Source organism: Artemia sp. Qi Xiang Cuo, chromosome 19 (genome assembly GCF_049724085.1).
Source record: "Artemia sp. Qi Xiang Cuo chromosome 19, ASM4972408v1, whole genome shotgun sequence".
Classification (NCBI taxonomy): Eukaryota; Metazoa; Arthropoda; class Branchiopoda; order Anostraca; family Artemiidae; genus Artemia; species Artemia sp. Qi Xiang Cuo.
In genome coordinates this window covers 19,208,391-19,230,728 of record NC_142812.1, presented here as the reverse complement: position 1 = coordinate 19,230,728, position 22,338 = coordinate 19,208,391, and the positions used below count along the sequence as shown (strand labels likewise).

The window sequence follows — 22,338 nt, the reverse complement described above, 5'->3', positions numbered from 1 at the left end:
CATTTTTATAAAGAAATGAGAACTAGCAAATGCGGGGCAAAACTTGATTAAAAGTGTTCTAAAATCAGCTACAAAACTACAGTACTTTTCTAACACAAACACTTTCGAACGGAGAAATTTAAATAATTTCAAAAAAATAAAGGTTGCGACAAAAGACACCCCCCCCACCTCTTAAAAAATAAGGAGATAATTAATTTGACCATAGAATGGCTATCAGCATAAAAACTTGAAGGGAAAAAAGGGTACAAGTTGAAAATATAGCCAGACGAAATTGAAGGAAAAGAAAATCAACGGAGTCAGTTAAACTCTGTTATACGTGCATATTGAACTGACCGAACGAGTCTAGTACGAAATAATTGTACTAAAGATGTACAAAATAAGTAGCATTAATACTACGGAGCCAAGTAGATATGCTCCAAGTAGACAGGACAAATTTTGCTCTCTTATGTGGGAGTCGTTTTCGGGAAAATGACTAGCATGGCATAAACAATAAAAAAAGGCGCAATAATAGCCTAAAGGACCTAAGTTGAAGTTGAAACTTTAGACAAGACCACCAGAAGTTGGGAAGTTAAAGTGAAAATAGTCATTATCACTTGTATGTAAAAAAAAAATAATTTATCGTGTGCCATGAATGCAAGGTATGTTTTCTGCCGAAGGGCCACTTTGTTTGATAACAGAATAGCCCAAGAAATAACTGGGGCCCCAAATAAAAGTGTGGTTATACATAATTAATTATTGTGTGTGCAGGTTCATAAAAGTCCTCTTAGCTATAGCCGATGACAAGAGAATACAGAAACATTGTAAGGAGCTACCAAAAGAAGCCCTGGTAAGCAAACCTTAGAGTGCAAGCACAAAACAAAGATAAAAAAAGAAGCAAAAAATTAATGTATAGAGTCGTATATGGAAAATGTATATAGTGGTGAAAAATGTTATTGAGAAAATATATACAGTTATAAAGGTATTTTGAAAGCCTTTAATAAATACGGAATTGTTATCGTAGAAAAATTGTAAATATAGAAATGTAAATAGCAAAGTCATGTTATATGAAGTATTGCCAAGCCCTTATATGGAGGCTAATCACATTTCTCAATTATAGTGTATAAATCTATTAGCTAAAGTTGATTTTTTTTTTGTAAATATTTTAATTGCAGTTAAGACTTATCATATAAAAGTCTTGACGGACTTATTTTAAAGTTGTGCAAAGAACAAATATTGCAGTGATTAAAGAAATTATTAGGGTACATAACTATTGGTTGTTTTTAACAATTAAGTTATGTATTCTCATAACTTCTGTATATATATATATATATATATATATATATATATATATATATATATATATATATATATATATATATATATATATATATATATATATATATATATATATATATATATATATATATATATATATATATATATATATATATATATATATATATATATATCATGTAAATATAGCGAATTAATATGTTCAGTATTTTTTTTTTTTTGGTTTTTGTATCATTCAAGAAGTATTCTACATTAATACTTTATAAGGAATTAACAAAACACTATTTTGAATTAATTCCAACGCTAGTCCTTACCGTGTTTGATTTTTTCAAAAGCTCTAAATTTTAACCAGTAGTTGAATATTTTATCTAGTTTTGCAACTTAAAAATACTTGTGTAAGTTATTACACAATGCTTGTGCATATACTATGTTTTTATTTACTTTAAGTTTCAACTAGTGATTTAATGTTATATATAAATGTTGGACTTGGAGTCAACGTATAAATATTTTTATTGTGAAATAATCCGTTAAGTATCCGTTAAGTTTTGTTTGAAATCCGTTAAGTTTGAAAAGGATGATCCAGCAAGAAACATAATGTTCCTATTTAAGCGGCATATTATATTTAGAGTAAAATGAGAGAAAAGTAATTAAAAGTAATTAAACTTTACAAAATTGAGTGTTTCTTTTTTACTATATATGTAACACTTTATGCTTTATGTGTATTCTAATGTGAATATTTATTTTAGGTACAGCCTTAGTTTTTTTTGGAAATCAATTTTTTTGTGACATCCTTTCGGATCCATTTCTCAATCATTTTTTGAGCCATTTTTGGAAAATAACAAAATTAGAAGCCAGTTCAATTGTATCCTGATACTAACAGCTCATACCATCAGAAACCAAACCATAACTAGTCAACTGATATTTTGGAAACTGTATGCAGTATTACAGACTTTTCTACCAGTTCATCATAAAGTGTGATAAAATCAGAACTTAAATTAGGCCTAGAAAATATCAAAGAATGTGCTACGTAGCCTAAATGGCTTATATTATTGAAAGAATGTGATAATGCTTTGTGCTGGAAAAATATGTGAAAATTTAAAAACCAAAAATGGTTATGTGTAATTTATCCAAGGCATTTCTAAACCCGAAGAATAAGCGGTATAGATAGATAGATAGATAGATAGATATTTATTGCAATAAAAGCCACTTTGGGCCATGGCAAAAAAAGGAAAATCACACAAAATAATAACATGATTATAACACTCATAGCAAAGTATGGTAGCCTACATAACAATAACAACGCAAAATTAAAAAACATTACAAAAACATAATAAAGCACACGATACCATTAAACTAACATAAATATATAGATGTATGTTACATCTATCAAGGGCCATGACTACAAAAATAACAAACAAGAAAACAACTTACACACATACAACAATACTTTCCACACTCACCCCACCCCTTTATACAAAAATCTATCTCTATGTGTCATACCCAATTTTATATACTTTGCTATCATTCTTATTGTCCCATAGTTTTTTGATCCCATTACTGAAACCAACCACTCACTTGTCCCCACATTAACAAAAAATAAATCTTTCCTTATATCCTGTAATTCGGGACAAAGGGCCATGAAGTGAAGCAGATCCTCCCCATTTTCTCCGCAAATAGGGCATGAGTAAGGACCCTCCTTTACCCTTACCCTCCCTAAATATTTCCTCCTTTCTCCAAGTGCTAGAAAATTACCCCTCCCTGATATATACCACTTAATTTCTTCACTATTTAAACCCGCTTTAAAATAATTATCAAATCCCCAGACCTCCTTCCATTGCCGGTAAATGCCGAGGGACACCGAGGCTGCGACTTCACACTGCCATTTCTGAATCTCCTGATCTTCAAGCACTCCCTTTACTAGTTGTGCTGCATTTCCTACGTCCAGCCCCATCCCCTTCCCTTCATTCCAAACACCTGATAACCCACAACTATTTAAGATTGATTTCACCTGGGAAGCCCATGAACATTTCCTTCTATCCTTCAACACCTCCAGATAAGCTGCATTTACTAACCTATTATTCTGTAAACCAATCACCTTTTCCCAGTATCCTATCATTCTAACCAATCTTTTTATTCTCAATGAAAACAATCCTAGATCACCCTTTAACACCAGATTATTAAATTTCCCGCTTAGCCCTAAAAGTCTCCTGAAATGTCCTAAATAAATTATCAATTTAGTATATCAACCACAAAATAATATATCAACCACATCACCCAGATAAGTTAACTTATTAATGGGAATTAAATTTAAACTCAAATAATTTATAAACATTTTGAATATAACTTTAAATATAATTTAACAGAACCACTAATATAATGCTTAAGCCATTGGGGGTCAAGCTAAAACAGAAGATGCATATGAAAAGGGTAAAAAGATAATTTTTCAGTCTTAAGACAGAGAAAAAGAGAAACAAGGATAAATTTTAAAATTAATATCCTTGGACAAAAAAAGGACATGGCATACATTTGACCTTAAACAAGATCCTAAGGAAACCCATTGAGGGTATATTCACAGAATGACCCAAAGATGGCAGCATATAACTAAGTGCAAAATTAAGTGGTTTTAAAAGTAAAATATTGAGAGTTGGGACAACTCTTCTTAAAATAGGGAGTATTATGATGATGCTTCCTAACTACGTCAATTTGAAATTTAGTAAAAATATTAAGACGCAAATACAAAAGTTTAGTGATACCACTTTTTATTAAGATAAGGAACATATTCTGGCAAGTTTATGCTTAACGGGAAATTGAGAAATCACCACTTCCTAGCTATGTGCGTCGGTTGGTTCCCGGAAGGTGTGGTTGATAAAATGTATAAAAGATATATTTTATGGGAAGGGGTAGAGAGATACTAACCTTATGCCGGACTGACCTCTGGTCCATTGATTTAGAAATACCTTGGAATAATGTCGGATTATTGTAAGTGTCTAAGTATCTTATTATATATTATTGTAGTTTTCTGATACTTGTGGTCTACCTGGGACAACCAGTCCCAGCAGAATACTATTATTAAACCTTGTACTAGTGTAAGTTAACTTGAATAAAAATATTGTATTATAGCCAACCTCTCTGCAATGTACATGTAGTCTCTCGAATATACCCAGCTGGTACGCCTTATTAGTCCGTTCATAGCCTAAGGCACGCTACCAAAGCTTAATTACCTTAGGGCCAAAGTTTATCTCCCCTATAAAGGGAGAAATAAAGGCATCTACAACAACATCCACTTAAATACCATAAAAACCACCTTACCACGCTCGTTTCCAAGGGGCATTTGTATTTAATCCAAATTTAATTACGGAAATAAAATTTCAGAAGTTTCTTCCGGAAGTAAAATGGCCTCCCAAGCCGCTTTTTGGATATTGGAGATACGCGTTTTCGATGATCAGGATACTCGCATTGTGTTTGAATTTACCTCGTTACTTTACTACGCCTAGATTTTTAGTTCTCCAGGTGCTCCTAGCGCGAAACCTAGATGAAATCATAGACAAAAATTCTTAATCCCCTCCCCCAATTCAAAATTTGAAGTCCATTTTCAACCATTTTTCACCTTATTCTGCATGTATTAGAGCGATGTAAAAAAAAAATATAAGAACCCATAAAAAATGGGTTCTTATTAAATCAAGCTTCCGAATTCACGCTGTGTATTGGAGGTATGTGGAAGGAATGGACCCAGAAAGGAGCGGGCCCTTGATTGAGGTATCTGAAAATTGATGGAGGAAACTTAGATGAGTTTCTTAGATAATCGTCAAGCGTGCGTCAAAAATCAGCTTCAATTTTGAAGATTATTTAAGAGGATTCGATACCTTAAACATCATTTTGTGAGTCTCGACGTCGACTGACAGTCTCAAAGGCAAAGTCCATTAGCGAATTCTCCCAGGGGACTACTTCACTGAAACATATTGAGAATATGTGATTTGTTTATGAAATTTGGTCAAAAAGACAATAGAATTGTGTCGGCATAGTTTTCAATCAAAGCGGTTTGCCCCAAAGAAAATTCGAGGAGTTGTCAAATTGATCAAATGACATTCCTTTTGAGGTGACTTTTCGCATTTTCCTAGCAGGTTTACTAGAGCGTTTTTAGAGACAGCCCTTTCCTGAATTTTAAAAAGATAATTCTGTTCCACTTGATCGAAAAAAACAAAATTTGCACTTCTTAATGACATGAGTTTCTCTAAGACTAAACATATCTATCTCCGGCACAAAACAAGAGGAGTTACAAGGTTTTTCAAAGATTTCAGGGAAAATAGATGTCGGCATTTAGTTTTCCGCCGTTTTTTCGGATTGCTTATTCAAGCTCTACAAGTTGCGGCAAGGCCGCCAAATCAATTCTATATAGTTTGGCTACATAAACTAAAAAAGTTTGCAATGGACGAGATAGGCTGCTTTTTTATACTATTTAATCCCGTTTACCAATCAGACACTTGTCCTCTCAGTAATAGTTGATAAAAAACTCTCCTTAATGTAAAAATTTTCTATAAGCTGATTCTTGAGCCCTATATGAGACCTATATAAGATAATCAGCTTAAGAGATTGTGATACCATTTAATAATAGACTTACTGGTAATATAACGTAATATATAACGTAAGTAATATAACGTATATAATGTAAAACTGTTTGATACCACATTTTGTTGGTGCAGTTAAATTGTCCCAATTTTTTTTGTAGGATAGACGTTCAAAAAGCTGATTTTCGGGAATAGCTTTTGGGGGGCTGATATATGCAACTATTTTGTCTGATTGGGAGCAGTGGCATAGCTAGGTGGGCAAGGTTGGACAGCGTTGCTGCCTCATAGGGGGCGCAAAACTGAGTTTTTTTCATATATTGTTTACTTATATTGTAGTTGTGATGGGAAAGGGAGGGGGGATTGATATTGTTCCCGGGCGGTGAAAACCCTAGCTACGCTTCTGATTGAGTGGTGGCATATAATTGGACCATTCATCAGTGTTTTACGTTCTTAACATTTTAACTACAGATTTAGTATCTTGACCTACTATTAGAATTGAACCGTCATGCCTGATATTGAATCAAATGGGAGGCCAGGTTAGAAGGTTGGTATGGGGGGGGGGAGAGGGGGGGCTAAAGAGTCACTTTTCTCTATACATATATATATATTTTTTTATATTTACACCCACTTCTATGATAGTTTCATCTACTTCAGATAATGTAAAGAGTGAATCAGATCACTCAATGGGGATTGATAGGACACTTTTCGTCCTTTTCCATTTACGTTTTCGCCTATTTAAAAAAAAAATTAAATAAAGTAAAAGCAAAAAAATCCTGGGTCTCACCAATAGGAGTATGGCTACAAATCCAAACAAACTAACTGCTTGAAGAGAAATCCAGAGACATCAGCACGTTAGAAGCCCCACACTAGGAAGAGAAACTATCCTTGAAACGTTATTTGATTAGAATAGAATCATAAGTTAATTTTTTAAAGACGTATCATAATGTCACTCACCTTGGGGTTCTTGAGTTTTCCTCAATTTCTTCTTCAAAATAAAAAAGAAGATCGAATCCCATTAATCCAGACTCATCACTAGCTCTAATCCAAGCGTTCAACGTTGCTGATGCACCGGGAACAAGGCTATCACAGTTACTTGGAATGTTAAGTTTTGTTGCCCACATGTTACCGACTAGAGTACCCTCAAACCAGATAAATTTGGGGTCGCTGTAAGCTACACAAATGTTTTTGGCACTTGTCTTGCCAATATTTTCTATGTTGATACTAATCCGCTTCACTTCACCGCATAACAAAAAGTCAGGAACGTTGTGAAATGATATCTAAAAAAAGATATTTCTGTTTAATCATTTGTTTTTAAAAATATTATTTTCAAAGTCGAGAAAACTTCTATAATCTGAAAAAAAAATAAAGCCAAAATCTTTCCATATTTTGAGCAAAATAAATCGTTCATTCTAATTTTAAAAGATCATTATACACGGCATAAAAAAGTAACCGTAATAATGAAAAGTAGCACTGCTAAAATTAGTATACCTAATATTAGAAAAAGACCGGTGGGTAGTAGGAGATGGGTTGTTAAGTGGTTTGGTGAAACATTTTTGGGCAACAGCAGAATAAAGTTAAAGATAGGTAGGTCAAGTTTTAAAAATAAGAATTGGTATGTCAAAAATATAAAATATCCCGACAAAAATTAAATCGAGAGAAAGGAGTGAAAAAAAAGGAAGACACGTTCCTCCCTCCTCCCCCCCCCCCGCCCCCAAGTAAAACCAGTGCTATAAGTCACAAAAGATTCCAACTAGGCAAGGAAAACAGAGAAGGAAATCACAGAGAAAATATTTACAAGGGAAAAAAGATGTTTGACAAACACACTAAAATTAGTGATGAATAGTTAGGATTGTCAACACTGGACTGGGAACATATGTTAGAAATCTTCGGTTAACCCATTGAAAAACCTAATCATTATAATTTCTTCAATTAACAACGAAGAATTTAATTATTAGATTAAAGATCTAATTTTCAAACATATTCCCTTGTACACAGTATAAACAAATATACTCATATACTGAGCAAACAGCTCGTTTTAGAATCAGACTACCTAGGCCACCTCACTGACAAACGCTTCTCCTCAACCCCATCATGTATAAATCTTCTGGTTTTGCTAACTAGCCAGGAATCCCAAAAATTTTTCACTCTCTTCATGTACTTTTAGTGGTCATTCTAGAACTGGGGCCTAGAGGTCCATCGTAGAATAGTTACTAGATTTAAGTTACTCGAGATTCAACAAACTCTACTACTTTCTAATCTAACAAGTAATACTGTATTAACCAAAAAAATGGGAAAGTACTCCACTTTCTATGGTAATTCTTTCCTTTGTGCTGCATGTGTAAATAGAATTTAAATGAACAATTTCAATTTTTTTTTTAATTTCTTCTTTAGATCAATAGAGTTAACCGGAGAAAGCACTTTGTGTAGACTCGGGAAAATGTATTAGTCCACGACCTGCACTTGTGGGACACGTTACTTTTCCAAAAAGCATAAGAATTTCAATTATTTACACAGTGTGAAAATTCGGACTTCAACCATTACAACGTTAAAAACAACTATTGTATTGACATTTTGACTGACAAACTAAAATGTTATAAATTGGACTTACTAGGAGTTTCAGAAATTCTTCCCCCAGGGGGAGGAAACGTGAAATTAGGTGATATAGGATTTATTTATTCATACAGGAAGGATAGGGTGCATAGACAGGGAGTAGGGTTTATGATGATTAAGGAAGTTCTTAAGTTTTGCTTCATGTATTTACAGAAGGTATCAAATAGTAGAATTCCAGTTGCTCGTTTTAAGGCAAAATAATGCAAGGTATCAGTCATAGCAGTTTTTCCCCTGTAAAACCCACTGAAGAAGATACTAGTGACTCAGATGAATTTGACTTACAGTTACTGGAACAAATAGAATGGATCCGAGGTAGATATTAATGTCCAGGCTGGTAGGAATAGGGATAACCTAGCGTGGGATATTTTGGTGTAGAAAACAAAAAAAAACAAATATAATAGACAGCTACAACTTTGCAGGTATAACAATCTAGTTATAACCAGTACAGTATCTGGTCATAAAATAACCCATAAGTTAACATGGTATTCACACGATAGTAAGACAGCTAACCTTATTGATTATGTTATTTTAAACCCAAGACTGAAAGGATCGATAAAACATACTAGGGTGTATAGGAGAGTTACTATTAATGTTAACAGCAAAGATCACCATCTAGTAGGGTCTAGGGTTAGTCTAAAGCTGAAATTTTTCAAGAGTAACTAGCTTCCGGAAAATTATGACGTTGGTAGTGTCGAGGATGAGAATTTTAAGAGAAACTTCCCAACCAGTTAATATTTTATGACAATATGTGAAGTAGCTGAAAGTGTTTTTGCGATGAATTTAGAAACGCAGCTAGGAATATTGACAAATTAGAAAAAGTAAGAAAAGTAAGGAAAGTAGAGAAAACACTGAAATACGAAATAAGGAGGTGAAAAAAAAACTAAGGATAAAATTGCTGAAGATCTGGAAGATGTAGCCAGACGAAATAATAGTAAATACTGTATTGACTTGTTAATAAATTGAGAAGAAGTGATCAGTCTGGACTTGTCCCAGTTAAAGATAGGAATGGAGCCACAATTAGTGATAAGGAAAGTGTTAAAGAGAGATGACATGCCCATTTTCTGGGCATGGACGTATCTCATATTTTCATAATTTTGCAGAAAAGCAGTTTTATACTTTTCAGAAAATAGGTCATTGTCCAGAGAATAAAACCAGAAGAAAAATTATTAATTAAGTCGACGGCTTGAGATGCTAATGACTAATACAAAGTAGCTTCTGAATTTTGTGTTGGGGGAGATGCGGAGGGGGAGGGGGAGTCTTTGGGACATTCTCTCTTATCACCACCAGAGAGAATGCGCTACATTTTTTTTATTTTTCATGACGGTATCAAACCGTAAATTGTACATGTCCGCCGCTTTTGACCCATGATCCGAAGATTGTCCCTATCTTGATTTATGCTTTATGCCATTATGCTTTATGCTTGTACCATTCCACAGATACAGAACCCTCGGTGCCTCGCCTCAATGTAAACCTTATCCCTAGTCAGTCAAAATAGAAAAATTTTCCAAAAAAAAAACTAACTGCAATAAGAACCTCCTTAGTTATGAAAAGAAAAAAAAAGAAAAATAAGAACTAAATATACAAGCTACTAAACAAAAATAAATTCAGACACCGTTATATTCAAAACATATGGACAAACCTCCTATTCTTATAATTTTTGAAAAACAGTTTTAAACTTTTCGTGGGAATTCGATAATTTAGACAAGAAAATCTGCCAAAAATAGTGCAAAACTAAATAACTTGACGTCAATTTGGTATTTAGTAAACAAAATCATGTTAAAAAGTATTTTAATTAGAAATACTGTTAATCTAGCTTTCTAACTCATTTTCAAAACAAGCATGAGATAGGCCCTATCTTTCTAGCTTTCTTACTCATTTAACAGTTCGTGTTAACGAACTGTAAGTAAGGAGCAACCCGGCTCCATAGTAACTAAAACTCTAAAAAACACAATTTTGATACCAATAGATACATCAACAGAATCAGATTTTATGCTGATTTCAAATATATAAGTTTCACCAAGTTTAGTTTTACCTATCAGTTACGCACTTGAGAAAATTTGCTTTATTTTCGAAAAAAGGTGGAAACACCCCCTAAACACCATAGAACTTTAATGAAAACCACACCATCAAATTCAGCGTAACAGAGAACCTTACTATAGAAGTTTCAAGCTACTATCTGCAAAAATGTGGAATTTTGTATTTTTTGCCAAAAGAAAGATCACGGATGCGTGTTTTTTTTTCAGGGGTGATCGTATCGAACTAGTAGTCCTAGAATATCGTAGGAGGGCTCATTCGAACGGAAATGAAAAGTTCCAGGGCCCTTTTTAATTGACCAAAAAAATAGGAGGGCAACTAGGCCGCCTCCCACGCTCATTTTTTTTCCCTAAGTCATCCGATCAAAATTTTGAGATAGCCATTTTGTTCCATATGGTCGAAAAATACAATAACTATGTCTTTGAGGATGACTTAATCCCCCAGAGTCCCTGGGGGAAGGTCTGCAAGTTATGGACTTTGCCCAATGTTTACATATAGTATTTGTAATTGGGAAGTATACAGAGGTTTTCAAGGGGGATTTTTCTGGTAGTTGGGGGGGAGTCGGGGGTTGCGTGGGAGGATCTTTCCTAGAGGAAATTTTCATGGGGGAAGGGACATTGCTATGAAGGGGTGCCAGATTTTCCAGCATTATTTAAAAAAAGATCAGTGTTGGAACCCTTGGTCCCAGTTTTGTCAGAAAAATGTCCCTCCCAGATTCATTTCTTTTGGCCCCTTAATTATTTTCCTTCCGTAAGTAATAAATATTAATTTGCCTATTATCTTTTGCCACCATTTTGGGTCCTCTTAACTGCGTACGTGCTTAATAGACCACAAGGGGAAAATTGTGCAGTTAGGGAGGTCAGCCAGTAGATTAGTAAGTCCAAGGATCGGCTGGAAAGATTCATTAACACCGTCGTACCCCCCGCCGCAGCATGTGGCTAGCGGGCCGGGAGGAAGTGTTCATTTTTTAGTTAGTTATGTTATTACCGCGTGATTGTTAATACAGTAAGATTTTTCTATGTACTCTTTTAATTTTTCAGCTTAGGTCGAATCTAAAAGAGTTGGTTAGAAAACCTTATCGGTAAACTTTGGCTTTAAATGTGGCTATAGACCATCCGATCACGTTAGTATACGGAACCGTTGGAGTAACCGCGGAAATCCCACTAATTTGGGGCCAAAGAGAGATCTTCCCCCTCCAGTAAATTGCATAGCAACTCTTTGCGCCATTTTTGCCTTTAAAAGTGGTGACCCCGCGCGATAAACCTCCAATAAGTGGTGCCAACGGTACTTACACTCCAATAAGTGGTGGCAGCGAGTTAAGGTCCTATCAGTAAATCTGATAATAAAAGAATTCCGTGCTTTCGAAGAGACAGGGTAATTTAGCCTACAAATGTAGCCTATTGTAGTTACAGAGGCTATATATAAAAATCGTAAGGCGAAAATTTTTATCGGAGCTGTGCCTAGTCGGATAATAATAGATAATAAAATTTAATAATCAACAAATCACGCGAATAATTAACTTCTGAGACAAGGGAGGCTACGCCACCCAAAAATAATCGACAAATTAAAAGGAAATAATTTTTCACAAAAGGATAAAAAGAAAAATTGATAAAAGGATTTTCATTTGAATAAAAGACGTTAAATAAATCTTGAAATAATGGCGGACAAACGAAGAATTCAGACAAGATCTACCGCCGTAAAACAAAAATCAGATTCAGACACACAATTATATGCGACTCCCGCTGGAAATACCATAAGAAAAACACCATCAGATAGAACCATATATCACTCAACAGATGAAATAGACAAATCTGAGACATGTGAAGAGGATATCTTCAAACTAAAATCAGTAATAGAGAGATCCCCGGTACGAACCAGAGAAGAAGAGAAAAGTCTAAAACAAGTGCAGAAAGAATTACTCGCAGACAGAGAAATCCGAACAAAAGAAACAGTGGCGATAATACATTAGGAGAAATTATTACATTAAAGAATGTATATAAAAAAACAAACTTACCCTTCAAATAATTCAGAAAAAGTAGGGGAGTTGCAGGGAGAAGAGAAAATTATACAACGCGTAGACTCAGAAAACGAATTAAGGGACGATTATAACCGTGAGATTCAAAGTAGGTCAAGCACCAGGAGTAGCAGAAGTTCAACTTCCAGTCGGAGCTCGCGAAAGAGTACCCAAATAGATATGACACAACAACTATTAAATTTCATGGAGAAAGAATGAGAGAGATAGACAAGAAAGAGAACGAAACGAAGAGGATGATAGGATAGCCAGAGAAAAAAAGGAGCAGGCAGACAGGGAGGAAATGAAATACATAATTGAAATGAGTGCTGGGAGAAATTCCCAAGAGCCTCAAAAATCATCTACAATAAAGGTAATGCAGACAATAAACCTTCAACCAATGAAAGAAAATGAAGCTGTTCATTTATAAATATATAATTTTTAAAATACGGCAGAATTAAGCGGATTACCGAGAGAAAATTGGGTGACAAGAATACAGCCCCTCCTTAACTACAAAGCACAACTTGCATATAAAGCATTACCAATAGAATACTCAAAAGATTTTGAAAGGCTAAAACAAGTCATTTTTGAAAAATTTCAACTCTTCCCCGAGCACTTTCAAAGAAGGTTTAGAAGCGAAAGAAAACGAGACAACGAAACTTCTAAAGAACACGAGTACAAATTGAAAGATATGTGTTTAAAATGGCTAGAGATAGAGAACTATACAATATTAGAAGACCCGGAAGAAATAAAAGATAAGATAACGGGAATAGTTAATAAAACAACGATGGAACAATTCTTAGAAAATACCCATCCAAATATGAGGATGTACTTAAAAGAGAAAAACCCACAAACAATTGAAGAAATGTCCGAATTAGCGGGCAGGCACATTGAAATTCGAAGGAAGGCATTCCCACAAAAACCAAGGTTAGGAGGAAATGGTAGAAAAGAATACCCGTACACAGAAAATAAAAAGAATGCTAGCCAAAAATGGCAAACACAAGGAGAAGTAACATGCTACCTCTTTAGCACTTGAGCGGCCACTATAGCACCAATTTCCCAAATAAAGACGGTAGCAAAATACGGACAAAAACAGGACCAGTATGATGTTACCTGTTATAGCTGTAATAAACGAGGACATTAAGCCTCAGATTGCCGATCCGCGAAAAAAAATTACGACAATAATTACAGAAAAAGATAAGATGGGGCAAAGGGAAGACAGGACAATCCGAGAAATGATCGATCCCGAGATACTTGTAAAAAATTTCAATCGTATAAGAGAACCGCATGGGTTAAAAGCCCAGAGAATATGAAAACTTGGGCATATGCAGAATCACACAAAGTATGTGACGAACTAATGGGTAAATCAATAGAAATAGCTATTGATTCCTGCAGCGACCAAACCTATGTACGGGAAGACTTGATAAAGAAAACCGACATAAATTACAAAAATAAAGTGGCATCGCTATGCTACTATGGAGCAGAACATAAATGTCCGACAGCTCAGGTCATAATAGAATTAGCCAATAAAGAGGGAGATACGGTTAAAAAGGAATTAAAAGTAGGGGTTGTACCTACTCTTGCAGTAGACGTTTTATTAGGTGGAGATTTCGAAAATATCGAAACCTTTCTTGCACTAGAAGAAACCTCCATGACAAAAAGAGTAAATGCGGTGACACGGAGTCAAGAAAAAAAAATAAAAGGGGGGATGTGCCCCCCACTAATGAAAATGATCAGAATATACAAAACCCATTTCAATTTAACAACGAGATATTCATAAAAACTACAAAACTGAGAAAACCTAAAAGCAAAAGAAGAGCGGATAAAAAGGAATATAACCAAAAACAAGAGAAATTATTGACCGTAGAAAAAGAACCAGAGAAGACCAAAAAGGAACTAAACGAAACAATCGGAATAACTTCCGAAAAATTCGCAGAACTACAAACAAACGATAAAGACTGCAGAAAAATAAAACTAGCACTAACGAATCAAAAAAATCCACAATCTAAACAATTTTCCAATAATGGAAATCTACTTTACAAAATAATGGAAACTGGGGAAAACGCTAGAAAACTACAATTTTTGGTACCACATGAATTAAGGAAAGCGGTAATAAAGTTGGCTCACTCAAGCCCAACGGGGGGATACATGGGACCCCAAAGAACAAGAGATAGAGTCTTGCAGCGTTTTTGGTGGAAAGGATTTAAAAAAACATATTATCAACTTTTGTAAAAGATGCAAAGACTGTCAATTATTTGCATACAAAAAACCAAACGAAAAAGTTCCAATGGAAAAAATGCCCATTTTTGGCAAACCTTTTGAGAGAATATCAATGGACAATGTGGGTCCATTTCCGAAGTATAGCGAAGGAAACAGATTCATTTTAGTCATTAACGATCTGGCCACAAGATACCTAGAAGATCTCCCGATGCGAACATCAAAATCACCGAAAATTGCAAAAGACTTAGCAAAACATGTCTCAATCCATAGAATCCTGTAGAAAATTTTAGCAGATAAAGGAACCAATTTTATATCGACATACATCCGAAAACTATAAAAACTTATCTGTATTAAACAAGTATTAACTACTCCATTTCATCCTCAAACAAATGGAGTGACAGAAAGATTTAACGGAACCCTAATTAGTATGTTGAGACGTTTTGTAAGAGACGATGTAAACCAATGGGACAAAATGCTTCCTTATGTCCTTTTTGCATACAGAGAAACTCCACACCAAGCTACAGGGTTCTCGCCATTTGAATTACTATATGGGACAAACCCAAGGGGGGTGTTAGAAATTTTAAAGGAATCCTGGGAGAATGAGGAGAAAAATGAAGAAACAGTGACAACCCACTTGCTATCACTACGAGAAAAAGTGCATAAATACCATGAAAATGCAAAACAAGCACAGGGGAAATATGCAGACAAAACGAAAACATGGTACGATAAATCTGTCCGAATGCGGGAATTCAAGGGAGGGGGGGAAGTCCTCATTTTATTACAGGACGGAAATAATAAATTGGAAATGAGATGGAAGGGACCGTTTAAGGTGAAAAAGAAAATGAATGATGTAAATTATATGATAGAATTAGATGGAGCGAGAAAAAAGGAAGAAGTTTACCATGTGAATTTACTGAGGAAATTTAACCAGGAAAATGAAAAAGAAAACCTCAAGGATCCGCAAAAGCGCTGTCTCATGATTTCGACCTCAGAACATGACGAGGAAAGTGCCCCGTTAGATACAATTGACCCGGCAGAAATACATATAAACGCCATTGAAAGGGCTTCAGCAGAAAAATATCTGAGCCAGGCTCAGAAATTCCAATTAAACAAGTTATTCACGGAATTTGCAGACGTATTAACAGACCAAATCGGAAAAACAGAAAATGTAGTACATAAAATACTATTAAAGGACAAGAAACCAATAAAACAATACCCTTACCGAATACCGGAAGCTAAAAGAAAAGAAATGAAAAAAAATTTGACCAACGGCTCGAGTGAGGGGTAATCGAACCATCAAATTCAGAATTTGCAGCACCAGTCGTATTAGCCCCGAAAAAAGATGGCTCCATTAGATTTTGCACAGACTACAGGAAACTGAGTAACATTTCCGAATCAGATGCATACCCAATACCAAGGAAGGATGAAGTTCTAGAGTCAGTCGGCTCCGCAAATTTTATATCAATTTTAGACTTGAGAAGGGGATATTGGCAAGTAAAAATGGACCCAGATGATTCAGCCAAAACTGCCTTTATTACTCCATTTGGGTTGTACCAATTTAGGTACATGCCATTCCGACTAAAAGGGGCACCAGCAACATTCCAAAGGCTAGTAGATTATATTTTAAATTCCTTACCCTATACAAGAGCCTACTTGGATGATATAGTATTTTCGAACTCGTTCAATGAACATCTAATCCATATGGAACAAGTATTAACCAGGCTGAGGAGAGCAGGACTAACTTTGAATGTAGAAAAATGTAAATTAGTGCAGACACACACAGAATACCTGGGACAAAAAATTGGAAACGGTATAATAGCCCCATTAAGGGAAAAAACAGAACAAATTAGAAACGCAGCAGTTCCGACCACAAAGAAAAAAGTTCGGTCATTTTTGGTGTTGGCAGGATATTATCAAAAATTCATACCAAATTTTGCAACAATTGCTACACCTTTGACGGAGTTAACAAGAAAGGGGGCCGTAGACCCCATCAAATGGTCACAAATTGAACAAAATGCATTTGATACACTGAAAGATGGCGAAAGGATACTGAGAAATCCAGATTTTTCCTTACCATTTGTGCTACAAACTGACAGTTCAGATTACGGATTAGGGGCAGTTTTATCCCAAAATTTTGAAAATGGGGAACATCCAATCACATTTATATCCAGAAAATTATAAAAAGCGGAATTGAATTATAGCACTATTGAAAAAGAATGCCTAGCGATAATTTATGCGGTCAAAAAACTGGACTATTATGTATATGGACGAAAATTTACAATAGTGACAGACCACAACCCATTGAAATGGCTAAATATAATGAAGCCAGGTAACCGACGATTAGCACGTTAGGCCATGTGCCTACAGGAATATGACGACGAAATAAAATAAAGACAAGGGGCATATAATGTGAACGCTGACGGAAAGTCAAGATTGGACTAAAGATATATCTAAGTATTCGTTGAAAAAAATAAAATGTTGAATTGGCTTGAAAACAAAAATAATAAGGGGAAAAAGAGGTCAAAAACCCATAGGGACTAAAAGAAGATGGCTACAAAATAGAGATGAATGACCTACTACGGGGTGGGGGAAAGTTGGGAGATATTAAATGTCGAGTCGGATTGGAAAAATTTGGAAATGAATTTGAGATTAGTATTATCAATTCAAAAGATATATCGGTCCTTTATGAGGGGGAGGAATCCCTTGGGGAAGATCCCCTGCGGGAAGTCGCAAAAGATAGCCCTTTTTCCTAAATGCTCAACTGGCGGACAAGTTGTGATCCCTTTACCAAGATTTTGCCTTTTTGATCTGAAGTCCTTGGGAGATACTCTCTCCCAGTCACTTCATACTTCACCCGAACCGTTGTCCAGCAACCCTATTCATAGCTGTTATTCTTCATGGGAGTCGACAAGTATTTCCGGCAAATTGTATTCAGTGGGAGATGTATCCAAGTTAAATTTTCAATTAGTATCAACGTATATTCTTCAGTTAAATATCCCAGGGGAAGGAAACCAGAAAAAAAGCGATTCATGGTTCGCTCAGATTTTTACTTCATTTTCCTGAACCCTTATCGTTTTCACAGGCCTTAGACTATTTGAAATTATGCCAAGGGGCAATTTACTTTTTTATCGAGATTTGGGGTTGTTTCCACAGATGGAAATTAAGAGGCTAGTGCAGCCAATGTTTCACGATGGCTGGCATCATCATATGTGCCAGAAACTGATTCTCTGCTCCTCTCAAATGTAAATTCGTGAGAGCAAGAAAATTTTGTTTTTAATTTGTGCTGTGCACAATGAATTTCTACGAGTCCCAAGGACGACATCCTGCAATTATTTCCAACGGAGGAGGAAGATAAACTACTGAAAAATGAGAAAAACTTCATAGTACCCAACACTACTCGGCAAGGCAGAAACCCTCGCACGGCAGGAGCTCTCAGGAAGAAAGGAACCTGGAAGACCTGGAAGACTAGAGGAACATGAAAAGGAAATTTAGTGTTTATTTTAACTTGATATTGTGTTTGAATTTCCAGCCAATCCAACGGGGATGTGGGCCATTTATCTTAGAAGGAAGGTGTTGGAACCCTTGGTCCCAGTTTTGTCTGATAAATTTCCCTCCCAGATTCATTTCTTTTGGCCCCTTAATTATTTTCCTTCCGTAAGTAATAAATATTAATTTTCCTATTATTTTTTGACGCCATTTTGGGTCCTCTTAACTGCGTACGTGCTTAATAGACCACAAGGGAAAAATGTTAATACGTACTTAATAGACGGCCCGCTAGCATGCGGCTAGCGGGCCGGGAGGAAGTGTTCATTTTTTAGTCAGTTCTTTTATTACCGCGTGATTGTTAATACAGTAAGATTTTTCTATGTACTCTTTTAATTTTTTAGCTTAGGTCGAATCTAAAAGAGTTGGTTAGAAAACCTTATCGGTAAACTTTGGCTTTAAATGTGGCTATAGACCATCCGATCACGTTAGTATACGGAACCGTTTGAGTAACCGCGGAAATCCCACTAATTTGGGGCCAAAGAGGGATCTTCCCCCTCCAGTAAGTGGCATAGCAACTCTTTGCGCCATTTTTGCCTTTAAAAGTGGTGACCCCGCGCGATAAACCTCCAATAAGTGGTGCCAGCGGTACTTACACTCCAATAATCAGAAATTAAATAATAAAAAAACTATTTTTTTCAACTGAAAATAAGGAGCAACATCAAAAATTAAAACGAACAGAAATTATTACGTATATGAAAGGCGCTGTCCCCTCCTCAACGCCTCACTTATTAAATTATTACGTTTATCATTGGGTTCGCCCCCTATCCACTTCCTCGCTCTTTACGCTAAAGGTTTTTTTTTGTACTTTCATCAGAACTATTTATTCTAATTAATGGCCTTTGTGATTAAGGGGTCATTCTTAAAGAATTGAAACAAAATTTGAATTTTAGCGTAAAGAGCGAGGTATTGACTGGGGGGGGGACCCCTAATATACGGAATAAAAATATACGAATATAGAAGTTCGTTACGTAAGTTACGTCAGAACGAAATTTCGAGAAAGCCATTTAGCCAAAATAAAGTAAAATTAATATGCAAATTTTGTTTTAATTATTCGTGTACGGTGAGCAAAAATCAAAGCTGCATTAATTCAAAAATGTTCAGAAATTAAATAAAAAAAACAAGTTTTTTTTAACTAAAAGTAAGGAGTGACATTAAAACTTAAAACGAACAGAAATTATTCCGTATATGAAAGAAGCTGTCCCCTCCTCAACGTCTCGCTCTTTACACTCAAGTTTGACTATGTCTCACAACTTTATTTTTTAAAATAATAAAGAACTTTAGCGTAAAGAGTGAGGCCTTGAGGAGGGGACAGCCCCTTTCATATACGGAATAATTTCTGCTCGTTTTAGGTTTTAATGTCGCTCCTTACTTTCAGTTGAAAAAAAACTTGTTTTTTTTATTTATTTATTTTCAAAACAAAGACGAGATAGGCTTTTTTGGGAACGCTAAAAATACTTACTCTTAACTGAGGCATTATTGGTTCTACAATATAATTGAGTCGAAAGTCTTTAGCATAGATGACGGATTTTCTCTCAATGGGTGTACTATTCAGCCGTGGTCCAACCATTTCGGTGAAGATTTTTCTTCCTTGCATTGAATTCACTATGGCACCATCTAATGATTTAGATACTAAGGTATAGGCCAAACCGGTGACTATTAGTTCACCAGGTTCTAACGGTGTTAGCGAAAGGCTGACCTAGAAGACAATTTAGATTCTTTATTTGCCATATAGCAAGGGCACCCGCAGAAAATTTTCCGGGGGGGGGGGAGGCAGATACCAGAATAGCGGAGATTGGAGGAGAAATAAATTCGTTTCTTTAGAAATAAATTTGGGCTATAGATTTTCACTTTAGGCGGGGGGGAGTATAGCGGGACAGATTATATGGGAAATATATAATTTGGGCTATATGGGAAATATATAAGAGGTGGGAGGGGCTAAAGTGTTTGGATAGTTTGAAGTCAGAAAACAATTCTTTCTAGGTATATAGCCACTACAAAATTACAGAAGAATAGCGAGATATCTGAAAATTTTGTTAATTAAAAAAAAAACAGTATAAAGTAAATGTAATGTTTCATTTAAGCGTTTTTTTCCATGAGTTAAATGTTTTTTTTTCAACGACCGTTTTTCTAAGTATTAAGTACTATTTTTAGGTCAATGTAGTGTTTCATTTAAGCGTTTTATGATGATCGCTCATCAAAGTTATGTTATTTGTGCCTTTCATTTATGTTATTTTACTGGGTTCATGACAATACACTTATCTTTCTATCTATCTAATATGCAGAATAATTGTAACAAACAAACTTTGCATGCAGACCTACTATACTGTTAACCCCCCCCCCCCCTAATGTGAAAATATATAGCCCAAATTTATTTCTAAAGTAAGGAAGAAGCTAACGAAAAAACGGTGTCTTTTCGAATTTTACACAGCGTAAACTTGAGTGAGTGGCGCATAATACACAAGTACCAAAATAATACACAAGTCCTTCCCCCAACGGAAATTAGAAAAATAAAACTCAAATATAATTCTCAAATTTGGAAAGCCTTTTTTTCCACGGGGGGGGGGGGGTGTTTTCCACGGGGATATTTTCCAAGGGGTAATCGCCGGAGGGGAGAACACCGGCCACCAGGCTCATCATGATACCTTTAGACTGATCATATTTCAAACAGTGAGTGGTACAAAAATACGATTCGATACAGGTATAGAAAAACCAAGAGTTTTACTATAAAAAAAAGAATGGATACTATTTTACTAATATTCTTACTAATTACTATTAATTTTACTATTCAATTTAAGCCATTTATTTATAATTTATTTAGATTTATTTGTTGATTTATTAAAAGATCAATATTTTTAATTCACGAATTCTGGTATCTTGACTAAATTCCCGTTCAGGTTTAAGCTAAAAGTTAAGTTTCATTATTATGAAAGAAAAGTAAGCAAAATTGCTTTTTTGCAAATTTGCAAGACCTGACAGGTTATAACCAATGGAATAGACACAGGATGATCATTATAGACTTAAGCAAAATTAAAATCTTATCCCTTAACTAGCATTATATCTTACAAATTAAGGAAAATAGTAAAAAAAAATTAGACTTACGTTTTTAGCTTGACCAAATATGAGCAAAAACCAAGACCAAACTAACTCCTGGTAGGGCACGACGCTGTATATATCAAAAAAACTTTTCCCCCAAAATAAGTTTTTAAAAGAAAAGTAAAGAACTCCATTAAACAAAAAATGAGCAAAATAAAATCAAATAATCTACCAAGCGTGAAACTACCACAAATCAGCATCGATAAATAGATGTAACCCAAAACGAACAGAAATTACAATAAATAACCGAGTAAAACTCAAAACAAGCAGAAATTAACATAAGTTGGGCAAAAAATCCCTATGCATTCCCAAGGCCAGAACAAAATTTGCACTTTACTGAAAAAAATATAAATGTTTTTACTTTTATAACTTTAATAAATCAAATAATATTAACATTTGATTACTAAATATCAGTATATATATTTCAAACTGACAATGCACTTTTATTGGATGTGTCTGGGGGAAAGATAGGCGCGGGGGGGGGGGGGCTAATTGCCCTCCAATCACTCTCGACTATTAAAAAGGGCACTAGCCGTTTGAATTTTCAATCAAATGAGCCCCTTTTGAAGTTTCTACGACAACGCCTTCTATAAAAACCTTATATACCCCCAGGACATAACTTAAAACCGTTGCCCTGAGGGTTGTGTGGGAGTGTCCTCCTCAAAAACATATTTTCTATCTGGAAATCAACTAGCCTACGCTGAACGAAATGGCTATCTCCAAATTCTGATTGGATGTGTTTGGGGGAATGATGGGCGTGGGGGGGGGGCAAGTTGCCCTCCAATTACTTTCGACTGTTAAAAAGGGCACTAGCCCTTTGAAATTTCCAATCAAATGAGCCCGTTTTGAAGTTTCTATGACAACGCCTTGAATAAAAAACCTTATATGCCCCAAGGGCATAACTTAAAACACCTGCCCTGACGGTTATGGAGGAGTGTCCTCCTCAAAAACATATTTTCTATCTTGAAATCAACTACGCTGAACAAA

At 35.2% G+C, this 22,338-nt stretch overlaps 1 protein-coding gene across 1 annotated transcript in view; it reads right to left on the bottom strand.

The window, feature by feature from the left end:
• Nucleotides 1-22,338, bottom strand: part of l(3)76BDm (trafficking protein particle complex subunit 8 homolog l(3)76BDm) — a 183,895-nt gene that overhangs the window by 31,348 nt on the left and 130,209 nt on the right. The window contains exons 16-17 of the mRNA XM_089104758.1: nt 19,718-19,954; nt 6,792-7,114 (exon numbers count right to left, since the gene is read on the bottom strand). Of these exons, the coding sequence (XP_088960884.1) occupies nt 6,792-7,114; nt 19,718-19,954 (560 nt within the window). The remainder of the gene's footprint in view (nt 1-6,791; nt 7,115-19,717; nt 19,955-22,338) is intronic.